Source organism: Electrona antarctica (assembly GCF_951216825.1).
Source record: "Electrona antarctica genome assembly, chromosome: 21".
Taxonomy (NCBI): Eukaryota; Metazoa; Chordata; class Actinopteri; order Myctophiformes; family Myctophidae; genus Electrona; species Electrona antarctica.
The window spans coordinates 39,164,198-39,179,930 of NC_136802.1; the positions used below are offsets into that span (position 1 = coordinate 39,164,198).

The 15,733-nt window shown below is 44.5% G+C and overlaps 1 protein-coding gene across 1 annotated transcript in view; it reads left to right on the plus strand.

Moving 5' to 3' along the window:
• The window catches only part of focad (focadhesin), a 101,031-nt gene that overhangs the window by 52,985 nt on the left and 32,313 nt on the right, over nt 1–15,733 (plus strand). The window contains 6 exon segments of the mRNA XM_079491028.1: nt 4,520–4,661; nt 5,550–5,738; nt 7,293–7,414; nt 8,240–8,332; nt 11,469–11,557; nt 14,026–14,067. Coding sequence (XP_079347154.1) covers nt 4,520–4,661; nt 5,550–5,738; nt 7,293–7,414; nt 8,240–8,332; nt 11,469–11,557; nt 14,026–14,067 — 677 coding nt within the window.

Consider the following 15,733-nt stretch of genomic DNA (forward strand, 5'->3'; position numbering starts at 1 on the left):
CACTACACTACACTACACTACACTACACTACACAAACGCCACAGTCACAACACTACACTACACTACACTACACTACACTACACTACACTACACTACACTACACTACACTACACTACACAAACGCCACAGTCACAACACTACACTACACTACACTACACTACACTACACTACACTACACTACACTACACTACACTACACTACACTACACTACACAAACGCCACAGTCACAACACTACACTACACTACACTACACTACACTACACTACACTACACTACACTACACTACACTACACTACACTACACTACACTACACTACACAAACGCCACAGTCACAACACTACACTACACTACACTACACTACACTACACTACACTACACTACACTACACTACACTACACTACACTACACTACACTACACTACACAAACGCCACAGTCACAACACTACACTACACTACACTACACTACACTACACTACACTACACTACACTACACTACACTACACTACACTACACTACACTACACTACACAAACGCCACAGTCACAACACTACACTACACTACACTACACTACACTACACTACACTACACTACACTACACAAACGCCACAGTCACAACACTACACTACACTACACTACACTACACTACACTACACTACACTACACTACACTACACTACACAAACGCCACAGTCACAACACTACACTACACTACACTACACTACACTACACTACACTACACTACACTACACTACACAAACGCCACAGTCACAACACTACACTACACTACACTACACTACACTACACTACACTACACTACACTACACTACACTACACAAACGCCACAGTCACAACACTACACTACACTACACTACACTACACTACACTACACTACACTACACTACACAAACGCCACAGTCACAACACTACACTACACTACACTACACAAACGCCACAGTCACAACACTACACTACACTACACTACACTACACTACACTACACTACACTACACAAATGCCACAGTCACAACACTACACTACACTACACTACACTACACTACACTACACTACACTACACTACACTACACTACACTACACTACACTACACTACACAAACGCCACAGTCACAACACTACACTACACTACACTACACTACACTACACTACACTACACTACACTACACAAACGCCACAGTCACAACACTACACTACACTACACTACACTACACTACACTACACTACACTACACCACTACACTACACTACACTACACTACACTACACTACACTACACTACACTACACTACACTACACAAACGCCACAGTCACAACACTACACTACACTACACTACACTACACTACACTACACTACACTACACTACACAAACGCCACAGTCACAACACTACACTACACTACACTACACTACACTACACTACACTACACTACACTACACTACACTACACTACACTACACTACACTACACTACACAAACGCCACAGTCACAACACTACACTACACTACACTACACTACACTACACTACACTACACTACACTACACTACACAAACGCCACAGTCACAACACTACACTACACTACACTACACTACACTACACTACACTACACTACACTACACTACACTACACTACACTACACTACACTACACTACACTACACTACACTACACAAACGCCACAGTCACAACACTACACTACACTACACTACACTACACTACACTACACTACACTACACTACACTACACAAACGCCACAGTCACAACACTACACTACACTACACTACACTACACTACACTACACTACACTACACTACACTACACTACACTACACAAACGCCACAGTCACAACACTACACTACACTACACTACACTACACTACACTACACTACACTACACTACACTACACAAACGCCACAGTCACAACACTACACTACACTACACTACACTACACTACACTACACTACACTACACTACACTACACAAACGCCACAGTCACAACACTACACTACACTACACTACACTACACTACACTACACTACACTACACTACACTACACTACACTACACTACACTACACTACACTACACTACACAAACGCCACAGTCACAACACTACACTACACTACACTACACTACACTACACTACACTACACTACACAAACGCCACAGTCACAACACTACACTACACTACACTACACTACACTACACTACACTACACAAACGCCACAACACTACACTACACTACACTACACTACACTACACTACACTACACTACACTACACTACACTACACTACACAAACGCCACAGTCACAACACTACACTACACTACACTACACTACACTACACTACACTACACTACACAAACGCCACAGTCACAACACTACACTACACTACACTACACTACACTACACTACACTACACTACACTACACTACACAAACGCCACAGTCACAACACTACACTACACTACACTACACTACACTACACTACACTACACTACACTACACTACACTACACAAACGCCACAGTCACAACACTACACTACACTACACTACACTACACTACACTACACTACACTACACTACACTACACTACACTACACTACACTACACAAACGCCACAACACTACACTACACTACACTACACTACACTACACTACACTACACTACACTACACTACACTACACTACACTACACTACACAAACGCCACAGTCACAACACTACACTACACTACACTACACTACACTACACTACACTACACTACACTACACTACACTACACTACACAAACGCCACAGTCACAACACTACACTACACTACACTACACTACACTACACTACACTACACTACACTACACTACACTACACTACACTACACTACACCACTACACTACACTACACTACACTACACAAACGCCACAGTCACAACACTACACTACACTACACTACACTACACTACACTACACTACACTACACTACACTACACTACACAAACGCCACAGTCACAACACTACACTACACTACACTACACTACACTACACTACACTACACTACACTACACTACACTACACTACACTACACAAACGCCACAGTCACAACACTACACTACACTACACTACACTACACTACACTACACTACACTACACTACACTACACTACACTACACTACACAAACGCCACAGTCACAACACTACACTACACTACACTACACTACACTACACTACACTACACTACACTACACTACACTACACAAACGCCACAACACTACACTACACTACACTACACTACACTACACTACACTACACTACACTACACTACACAAACGCCACAGTCACAACACTACACTACACTACACTACACTACACTACACTACACTACACTACACAAACGCCACAGTCACAACACTACACTACACTACACTACACTACACTACACTACACTACACTACACTACACTACACTACACTACACTACACTACACAAACGCCACAGTCACAACACTACACTACACTACACTACACTACACTACACTACACTACACTACACTACACTACACTACACTACACTACACTACACTACACAAACGCCACAGTCACAACACTACACTACACTACACTACACTACACTACACTACACTACACTACACTACACTACACTACACTACACTACACTACACAAACGCCACAACACTACACTACACTACACTACACTACACTACACTACACTACACTACACTACACTACACTACACTACACTACACTACACTACACAAACGCCACAGTCACAACACTACACTACACTACACTACACTACACTACACTACACTACACTACACTACACTACACTACACAAACGCCACAGTCACTACACTACACTACACTACACTACACTACACTACACTACACTACACTACACTACACTACACTACACTACACCACTACACTACACTACACTACACTACACAAACGCCACAGTCACAACACTACACTACACTACACTACACTACACTACACTACACTACACTACACTACACTACACAAACGCCACAGTCACAACACTACACTACACTACACTACACTACACTACACTACACTACACTACACTACACTACACTACACAAACGCCACAGTCACAACACTACACTACACTACACTACACTACACTACACTACACTACACTACACTACACTACACTACACTACACTACACTACACTACACTACACAAACGCCACAGTCACAACACTACACTACACTACACTACACTACACTACACTACACTACACTACACTACACTACACTACACAAACGCCACAGTCACAACACTACACTACACTACACTACACTACACTACACTACACTACACTACACTACACTACACTACACTACACCACTACACTACACTACGCTCTATATATATATATATATATATATATATATATATATATATATATATATATATATACTATACTATACTATGGTAGGAATTAGTTAATTGTTCTGCCACTGCCACCTGTGATAGGCCAGGCCGGTGAAGCTTCCCACAGACGAGGACGAGGAGGACGAGGAGGAGGAGGGGAAGGAGAAAGAGGAGGAGGACCTTTCTGTCCCCGGGTTATCCTACGTCAAGCTGCTCACCCTCACCCCCTCCCCTGTCCTGCCAGGTACAACACTCCTCACAGTGGTGGAGAAAGTACTCGCAATGTTTTACTTTTAACCCATTTTGGGCGTGAACCCCTTTTGGTGTTAGCATTATGTTATGCTTTAGCTATTGAAAAATAGCAGATCTACAAGCTCGTAGCGGGCCACCGAGTGGCGCGCTACGAGCTTGTAGGTCTGCTATTTTTGAAAAATCGAAGAACGACTGACATAGAAACATTGCTTTTTCGGAAAACTGTCAGGATGTAGAAGACATTTCATAGAATCTGATCTCAGGTCAAAATGGGTTAATACAAGTATCAATACTGCAATAGAGAAATACTCTGTTTTTTAAGTAAAAGTCGGGAATTCGAAATGTACAATAGTATTGCCATCAAAATGTACTTAAAGTACCAAGGTACTCATTATGCAGAATGTCCCGTTTTGAGTTTTCAAAATGTATATCACATATAATATGATCGGCTTTATTTGGTGAAGAGACTTCGCCAAATATACTGTAAATAATACTGTAGACTAAACACGAACACACCAAGTAAAGTGCAAATTACATTTATATATATTAACCCATTCTGGGCGGGAACCCCTTTTGGTGTTTTAACTAAGCATTATGTTACACTTTAGCTATTGAAAAATAGCAGATCTACATAGCGCGCCACTCGGTGGCACGCTATGTAGATTGTAGATCTGCTATTTTCTGCTATTTTTGAAAAATCGTGAAAATTCTTTGAATTCTTTAATTCAAATCTTTGAATATATATTATTTCAGAAGACTTTTTTATTTATGGGTTAAATAATTATTCTGAGACACCCCTGGACTTGCATCAAGGCGTGTCTCAAACCCCACTTTGAGAAATAAAACCCCTCATCACTGTCCGCATGTCCTCTTCCTCAAGCTCTGGAGGTGTTGGTGACGTCGCTGGTGAGGCAGGAGATGGAGCGGATGCCTCGCGGGGTGTACCACAGTGCCCTGAGGGGGGCCAACCTGCGCTCCGACCAGGGCAAGACGCTGGCGGGGGTCCCGGCCTTCATGCTGAAGACCTACGAGAAGAACAAGCAGCCGGGACTCAAGCCCGGACTGGCAGGTGAACTAGTCTTGTCTGTCTGTCTGTCCGTCTGTTAGCAGGTAGCCTCGGAAACCCAGACGTTTTTATTTCCAGGGAGAAAAAAAAAGTCTGGGACCGAGTCCACTTCAATTCGGCATAGAGTAGCGCAAACGTCGATTGCTCTCTGCTGACGTCTGCACCTTTGTTAAATTGACGCACACTAGGGAATTCACTTCTAGTCATTTTTACTAGTTGACTAGTTGCCTAGTTTACTATTTTTTTCAGAAAATTATTTTTTGGAAATAAATATTTGTACATTTAAAAACTGTGTACATGGTTACTATAACTATAATCTACCTGATCTTGAGGCCTACACAATCAGGAAAAAAATAAAAAAAAGGTCGACTAGTGGATTTAGTAGTAAACTAGTCGACTAGTTGCTTAATGCCCTAACGCAGGGGTTCTCAACGTTTTTGGCCGGGGACCCCCGGAAATGCTTTGGCAATGTCTCGGGACCCCCGCCCCGCCCCGCCCCCTCCCGACCCCCAATATAAATGGACTGCTACAATAACCTTAAACCATTTTGGGCGGGAACCCCTTTTGGTGTTTTAAGCATCGTTATAATTTAGCTATTGAAAAATAGCAGATCTACAAGCTCATAGCGCGCCACCGAGTGGCGCGCTACGAGCTTGTAGGTCTGCTATTTTTGAAAAATCGTGAAAATAAAATTTAAAAAAAATCTTTTTTTCTTTTTTTTAAATAATTTGGGGACCCCCTAAAATAATTTGGCGACCCACGGGTTGAGAACCCCTGCCCTAACGCACACACGCACACATGTACACACACACTACTCTCTCTCTCTGTGGCTCTAATTAATTAGTCTCATGTCGCGCAGCTGCGTCTAGATCCTGCCGGGAGCTGCCTATGCCATAGAAAGCATAGATGGGCCCCAGGCTAGTTAGTGACTGACTGTCTGCAGTGTTGATTTCGTCGACGGAAAATGTTCGTCGACTACCTTTTTTTTCCACTGACAATAAATTATAAACTAAAACAATTTCGTCAACAAATACAAACTAGACTAAAATGTTAGGGAGGGACTAGTGGGGAATAATTCCAGTAGAACTAAAGACAAGTGATGTTGTTTGGTTGATTTTGATTCTACAAAATGTCTTCTAAATCCTGAATGTTTTCTGAAAAACGTGTCTCTACATCAGTGGTTCTCAAGCCTTGTCAAGAACCCCTAGAATTATCTGTATTTGGCCGCGGACCAAAATCTGAAAAAATGTTGTTCCAGGAGCGAAATAATAATATACATTCAAAGATTTGCGCCACATTTTCGAGTCACTGTCGGTCCCCTTCTCTAGCGTTAGAAATGCTAATATGCTAACCATGGAGGTCACAATATTTTTTATTGAGCTCCTAACATCGTCCCTCACCCCATATCACCCCAATCTGAGCCTCTAAAGCCACTAAAGATTGGGTGCGCACAGAGTTTTTAGATTTCGATACACTATGGATGCATAAGACAGGAAGCTAAAAGAAGCTAACATACGGTAATTCTAATAGTATTTATCATTGGTGTGTGCATTGCAGCTGGTCTCCTCCTGTCCTACGACCTGCCCGTGCAGACGGACCGTGACGGCAGATCCCTTCCACGCTTCCTCCTGGCACGCAGCCGCAGCTTCCAGCAGACCCTGACTGCACTCATCCATGAAGTAAATACACTATACTAATATATCCTCCTCTAGCTCTGGCTGTACAGTATAAGTGAACATCCAGCCGTCACAGTGTTTATTGCGACTGCAGGTCGCTTTTACTATGAAAACATGCATTTCCTGTCAGTTAGTTAGTCCGTCACCCTTAGGACATCACGTGACATCATCAGGGATGGCGATCAATATTTACCCATTTAGGCCTGACCTCAAAATGTAAAAAAAATCTTCTAAATCCTTTTCTGAAATAAATATTTTCACGATTTTTCAAAAATAGCAGACCTACAAGCTCGTAGCGCGCCACTCGGTGGCGCGCTATGAGCTTGTAGATCTGCTATTTTTCAATAGCTAAATTATAACATAATGTTTAAAACACCAAAAGGGGTTCCCGCCCCAAAATGGGTTAATCCCATATATGGGAATGCCCATATATGGAGATCCCTGATGTCATCAATATTGGCCAGCAACTCTACATCTGACCTCAAATGCCAAAGCGCCAGCGCTCGCCCAGCCGTCTGCTGTCACCAAGGCGGATGCGTGCCTCTCGCCCTCAGGCGTCTTACTGGCATATCAACCCATTTTGGGCGGGAACCCCTTTTGGTGTTTTAAACATTATGTTATAATTTAGCTATAGAAAAATAGCAGATCTACAAGCTCGTAGCGCGCCACTTGCTATTTTTGAAAAATCGTAAAAATGTGGCGCAAATCTTTGAATATATATTCTTTCAAAGTGAATGTTTTTAACTCAGGTCTAAATGGGTTAATGATGTGTGTGTGTGTGCGTGTGCGTGTGCGTGTGCGTGCGTGCGGGTACGTGTGCGTGCGTAGGTGAACATCCAGCCGTCAGAGTGGCACCGTGCTCTCCTGCTGCCTCAGGCCTGGAGGGCCTTCATGAACAGAGCCTTCCACGCCGTACTGCAGGTTGGTTCTCATTGTCCCTTCATTTAGTTTGCGGTTTCAGGGTGCGTGTCCGAGACGCTCAGTTAGTAGAGCTCTACCCATGACCACAAGGTCATGGGTACGATCCCCGGGGCACCACCAACACAGCGCAATGAGTAGCTGTAGCACATCAGCTCAGGTACGGCATGCCGTGCCGTGCGGTAAGTACAGGGAGCTGATGCTAGGTGAGGTAGAGCAGTGGTTCCCAAACCTGTTCATGTCAAGGACTCCCAAATTGACACCTATTAACAGTTCTAGTGACGCTAATTTAGTTTAATTCTCTGTTTTAAAATAATTAAAAAGAAACAGCGCATTTATCCGGGACCTGATGACGAGGCCGTCGCGTTATGATGACGAAACCGGAAATCAAGTCATCATCTGGGCTGCTAGGGCTTCTGGGAAATTGAGCCCAATGCAAGTGGACGGGGGGGTTTGTTTGGACTACAACTTGCTCTGCACTTTGGTTTCGTTTCGCATTGTCATGGCCGCTGGTGCATCTGATCATAACAAGACGAACGACCATTTTTTACCGGATTTTCGTGGTTGAAAGCTGCAAATACTTCAGCGTATGCTCCAAAGGTAATAAAACAATGTCGGCAGCGTTGGATATTTGATTAAAATGCGGGTTCCGCGGGGTATGGCGTCAAAGTGTTAACCCGCGGACCCCCATTTGAAAAGATACGGCAGGGACAACCCCATAAGAGAAGATTTTTACCGCTCTAGCAGTGATTCTCAACCCGTTTAATTTCAAGGACCTCCTGTTTGACATGCATTAGTATATACGGACCCCCATTTAATGGCATTTCTAATCTCTGAGACCCCAATTTATATTGTAAAATCAATGTGAATTTAACAAATCGGGTCCATTTGGTTCCATTTATACACTCTCAGAGTTACATACAGATAAGGGTCCATTTGGTTCCTAATTATCATTTAGCTGGGGACCCCCTGGAGCTCTATCGAGGACCTCTAGGGGTCCCCGGACCCCACTTTGGGAACCACTGAGGTAGTGGATACGAGTGGAGTGGGAGCGGCGCTGGGGGCCGATTTTTTTAATTGAGCGTGGATCTGTTTTTAACCCATTCTGGACGGGAACCCCTTTTGGTGTTTTAACTAAGCATTATGTTATACTTTACCTATTGAAAAATAGCAGATCTACAAGCTCATAGCGCGCCACCGAGTGGCGCGCTACGAGCTTGTAGGTCTGCTATTTTTGAAAAATCGTGAAAATGCGGCACAAATCTTTGAATATATATTTTTTCAGAAGACTTTTTTTTTAATTTTCGACGTCAGGCCTAAATGGGTTAAAATGGGTCAGAGTGGCTTTGGGAGCGCTCCAAACGAGCATGGGCGACGAGTGAGCGAGAGAACATTCTAAACTGCACGCTCGAATATGCCAGCCAGCATCTCTTGAGTTGAAGACCCAGTATTAAGGTGGTGCGTCTCCCTAGAGAGAGTGGAGAGCTTTTATTTTCCCCCCCATCATCTCCTGACGTCGTCGTACCATACTTTCAACGTCGAGCGTCTGTTCTGGTGATGCCAGACGTTGAAGAGACATGCTCACCGCGCTACCCGGCCTCCTCCCACGTCTGTTCCCGTGGATGGTTGCACGCTTTCACTTGTTCACGCCAAGAGCGTATTCCGTTTTAGTCAGCAGAAAACTGTTCGCTTCTCAAAAGTGTCAGAGTCCATCGTTTAACCCATTTTGGGGCGGGAACCCCTTTTGGTGTTAGCATTATGTTATGCTTTAGCTATTGAAAAATAGCAGATCTACAAGCTCATAGCGCGCCACCGAGTGGCGCGCTACGAGCTTGTAGGTCTGCTATTTTTGAAAAATCGAAGGAAGACTGACATAGAAACATAGCTTTTTCAGAAAACTGTCATTTTCAAACAGACATTTTTAGAATCTGATCTCAGGTCAAAATGGGTTAAATAGCACTGTGCTTGGTGCGGGGCTGCAGATGCACATACGTAGCGCCTAAAGGTAGCTCGTTTCGGCACGCAGGCCTTCCTCCTAGAGAAACGAACGCGTTTCGGCACACAGGCCTTCCTCAGCGTTTCAAACTAGTTTGAAACTAGTTTGAAACAGCGCCGAAACGCGTTCGTTTCTCTAAGTGGACTGCTGCTGTCATATCATGAAATAAAGAAACTCATAAGAAACTTTATACAAGAAGAGTGTGTGAATAAAAGTTACCTGGAGCATTACATTTATGTTTATGTTACGTTTATGTTTATCTGTTTGGCTCAGCACATCCTCCGGTCTTGGAGGATGTGCGTTATATATTATCTTATTCTGAAAGTACTCCACAGTGCCTCAATCGATGACATTGAATCATTAGTTAGTAGGCATGTAACGATACACTCAACTCACGATACGATATACGTATCACGATATGAGGTTCACGATACGATTTTTCACGATATTAACACAATTATCTTCCAGACAAATGACCGAAAAACCTTTTTTTTTTATGATTTATCTTCCCCCCAAGCTTTTTTCACAATTTTTATTTAACTACATTGCAAAAGTAGCATTACTTTTCATGTAAAATTACTTAATTTCTGTGCAACAACTGTAAACATGCTTTCATGTTTAAACCTAGCTCGAGTTAACATTTCTTCTTTTCTTTGATGGCATCTTAGGATAGATGTAGACCTATTTGACAGTGCAGAAACATAATTGCCTTCCTTGATGTATTAATGAGCATCAATAACGACCATCACCTGTGTCACAGACACATACAGCTCCCCTCTGCAGGCCTCTACTACTGAAAGTGACTGCATGGAGTCCGTCTCATTTCTCTCCAAAAGCACGTGAATATGATGGAATATGATTACAGCTCACATTTCATATCACACACTAGCCCCCCTAAAAAAAATAAAAAATGTTTTTTAATCGATATAATTTTTTAATAAATCGATACATGTCGTCGGGATATAATATCGATATACGATATATCGTTACATGCCTATTAGTTAGTTGTAAGAGGTAGCCTGGTTTCCAGCCCATAGACCCCGCCCACTCCACTGAGTGTGCGCGTGTGTGTGTGTGTGTGTGTGCGTGCGTGTGTGCGTGCGTGCGTGCGTGCGTGCGTGCGTGCGTGCGCATTGTCTTCAGGGTCGACGTGGTGAGCTGGAGATGCAGCAGAAACAAGGCAAGGGGAGCCCTGAAGATCTGCAGTACAAACACCACTGTGCATGGCTGTGGTGAGCACACACACACACACACAGACACACACACACACACACACACACACACACCGACACACACACACACACACACACACACACACACACACCGACACACACACACACCGATACCCACACACACACACACACACACACACACACACACACACACACCGACACACACACACACACACACACACACACACACACACACACACACAATGAACTGGAAGTCAAGATCGACCAAAGCTATTCTGCCGATCGTTACAATCTGGAAAACCCCATCGACATAGCGGTATGTTGGCCGTTTGCTCTGCCTTATAAGCCCTCCTCTTCCAGTGGGGCGCCTAATATGTTCATTCCCACTAACGACAACAATGTATCTGGGGTGCATACTTAGTTTAGACTAGTCATTGGTTAGACATGGGTTAACCCATTTTGACCTGAGATCAGACTAAAAAAAATGTCTTCTACATCCTGACAGTTTTCTGAAAAAGCTATGTTTCTATGTCAGTCATTCTTCGATTTTTCAAAAATAGCAGACCTACAAGCTCTGAGCTTGTAGATCTGCTATTTTTCAATAGCTAAAGCACAACATAATGCTAACACCAAAAGGGCTCCCCGCCCAAAATGGGTTAAGGTTAGGTTTAGGTGTGCTGCCCCGTGGGAGGTTAGACTGTCTTCAAATGTAGTCTAATATACACCTGCCATGTTGGGGAGCGAACAGGTACATTTGAAACTCATGAATGCAACGTTCTGAACGGCCCCATGCCGACAGATTTCAGCGGCGCAACTCGGAAATCTGTTCTTGAGAGATTAAGATAAGTGTAAACAGGGTTTGTTCGTAGCGGAACCATGTTGCTTCCGGAGGCTATGCAGAGAAGCGGGATGAAGATGGATACGCACGCGGCCGTATGGCGGCGGGTTGTTCCCCGAGAGCCTCGTCACGTTCAGCTGGTGCTATAGCGTGTCTCCAGCTCATAACTCCAAACACACATGTCTGAGAGAGAGAGAGAGGGGGGGGGGGGGATTAACCCATTTTGGGCGGGAACCCCTTTTGGTGTTAGCATTATGTTATGCTTTAGCTATTGAAAAATAGCAGATCTACAAGCTCGTGCTTGTACTGTAGGTCTGCTATTTTTGAAAAACATAGCATAGAAACATAGCTTTTTCAGAAAACTGTCAGGATGTAGAAGACATTTTTAGAATCTGATCTCAGGTCAAAATGGGTTAAGGGGGGAGGGGGGGGGAGTGAGAGAGTGAGAGACAGAGGGGGGGGGGGGGGGGAGACAGGGAGAGAGACAGAGCACCCCCTGGCCTGTGATGCACTGCCTGAATGAAACCATTTATCACGCATGCATGCGCGCACACACGCACGCACACACACGCACACACACACACACACGCACGCACGCACGCACGCACGCACGCACTCACAGTATGTTCACTTATGTCTAGAGACTACATCATTGTCGTCTTCAATATTGATGTACTGCACATCGATCGAATGCATATGAAGTCACATATTAGTAGTACACAAAAATTATGTTACAGTACAAATGAGAACGGGGGGGGGCCACGTTCTTCCAAAACCGGGCTCTCGTTGCCCCATTTTTCTCACTTGTACTGTAATATTCATCCACTGCACAGTACTACGCACACACACACACACACACACACTGTATACTGTACTGTACCAGCAGGGAAGCGGCGAGGTCATGCGTCTTGCAGGGCAGCCATCTGCCACGTCGGCCAAGTGACGGATGCCCCTAGCCCGAGATGAAAGGAGAGTGTGTGTGTGGGTGCGTGTGTGTGCGTGTGTGTGCGTGTGTGTGCGTGTGTGTGCGTGCGTGCGTGCGTGCGTGCGTGCGTGCGTGCGTGCGTGCGTGCGTGCATGTGTGCGTGTGTGCGTGTGTGCGCGTGTGCGTGCGTGCGCACCATCATAGATCATTGCATGGAGAGATGAAAGACCCACCTAGTCCATCTATCCACCGATGAATTCTAAATCATTCTGTTTCTCATACTCATCTTTGCTCTCTCTCTCTCCCTCTCTCTCTCTCTCTCTCTCTCTCTCTCCCTCTCCCTCTCCCTCTCCCTCTCCCTCTCTCTCTCTCCCTCTCCCTCTCCCTCTCCCTCTCCCTCTCCCTCTCCCTCTCCCTCTCCCTCTCCCTCTCCCTCTCCCTCTCCCTCTCCCTCTCCCTCTCCCTCTCTCTCTCTCTCTCTCTCTCTCTCCCTCTCCCTCTGTCTCTGTCTCTGTCTCTGTCTCTGTCTCTGTCTCTCTCTCTCTCTCTCTCTCTCTCTCTCTCTCTCTCTCTCTCTCTCTCTCCTCTCCTCTCCTCTCTCTCTGTCTCTGTCTCTGTCTCTGTCTCTGTCTCTGTCTCTCTCTCTCTCTCTCTCTCTCTCTCTCTGTCTCTGTCTCTGTCTCTGTCTCTCTCTCTCTCTCTCTCTCTCTCTCTCTCTCTCTCTCTCTCTCTCCACTCCAACAGTGCCAGAGACCAGTTGACTGATGTCTTGAAGTCCGCCGCAAAGTAAGTGTCTCGCCTCACCACATTTAACCTTGATTTATTTCTTCAGTTGTTTGTTTCAACCACTTTAGTTTCAACCATGCATCCCCAGCTTTGTGGGCACGCGGGACATATCACCCCCCGCCCTCAACCATGTCTGCCGGACATAGCAGCCCAACCCCATTGCATCCAGCAGCCCAAGCCAGTGGATGTTTTGAGTGGCAGAGCAGTGCAAAAGCAGTCCCCACAACATTATCCCATTCTGGGCGGGAACCCCTTTTGGTGTTTTAAACATGTTATAATTTAGCTATAGAGCACCGAAGTCTGACGTCACTTTCAGTAGAGGGTGTCAGTCCACAGGTTCATGTATTTTTTTATAAGCATTGTAATCTCCATATGGGGATTTTAGATCGCCTCATATAAGAACTGTGTTTGAAAAATAAACCGACCACCCCGGCCTTTCTGTCAGGGGAGTGGCTGTGCGTCGTTAATGATGTCCATTCATATTTGATACAGCCAGTTTCTGGAGAAAATGGAATTAATGTGACCGCAAAAGCCTTGAAACTACATATGCAGGCAATGTCGCTGCTAATATACGTCATGCCCAGCTGTCAACACATTGCGTTCCTGAGATTCCTCGTTGACGTAAGCTCAGCTGGTGGTGACTCGACTCGTACTTGACGAGACATTAAATATCAATACAATTAAAATTAAAATAAACGTAATTAACGTTCAGTTTCTGTTGTGCGACGGGCACAAAATGTAGTCTCTGGGTTGTTTGGCTCGTTTCTAACGCTTATTTTGTTACTCTTTGGGTATATTTGTACATTTCCACCGTCAGTCAATGCTTCATATCCATATGAGTGAAAAGGCCGGGGTGATCGGTTTATTTTTCAAACACAGTTCTTATATGAGGCGATCTAAAATCCCCCTATGGAGATTACAATGCTTGTAAAAAAATACATGAACCTGGGGACTGACGCCCTCTACTGACAGTGACGTCAGGACTTCGGTGCTCTATTGAAAAATAGCAGATCTACAAGCTCACAGCGCGCCACCGAGTGGCGCGCTACGAGCTTGTAGGTCTGCTATTTTTGATAAATCGAACAACCACTGACATAGAAACATAGCTTTTTCAGAAAACTGTCAGGATGTAGAAGACATTTTTAGAATCTGATCTCAGGTCAGAATGGGTTATATGGTGCCGTTATATAGGCACTATTCTGTGCCTATCGGGTTGCAACGGACGGGGCTTCACAACGTTCGCCACGGAAACTCGCTCGCTTTAGCTCGGTCGGCGGTGGCTCTCGTTGCTAATGTTGGCTTGAGACGGCGCCCCTCTACGCCGGTCTTAAATGTTACTTTATCGGCAAACAAAAGTGTTTGCAGTTTGGCAGAAAAATATTGACGCAAGCGGGATTCGATACCAGGAAGTGTGGGTTGGGAGTCTAACCCATGTTGGGCGGGGAACCCCTTTTGGTGTTAGCATTATGTTATGCTTTAGCTATTGAAAAATAGCAGATCTACAAGCTCATAGCGCGCCACCGAGTGGCGCACTACGAGCTTGTAGGTCTGCTATTTTTGAAAAATCAAAGAACGACTGACATAGAAAAATAGCTTTTTCAGAAAACTGTCATTTTCAAACATACATTTTTAGAATCTGATCTCAGGTCAATAAACCTTGATTTAT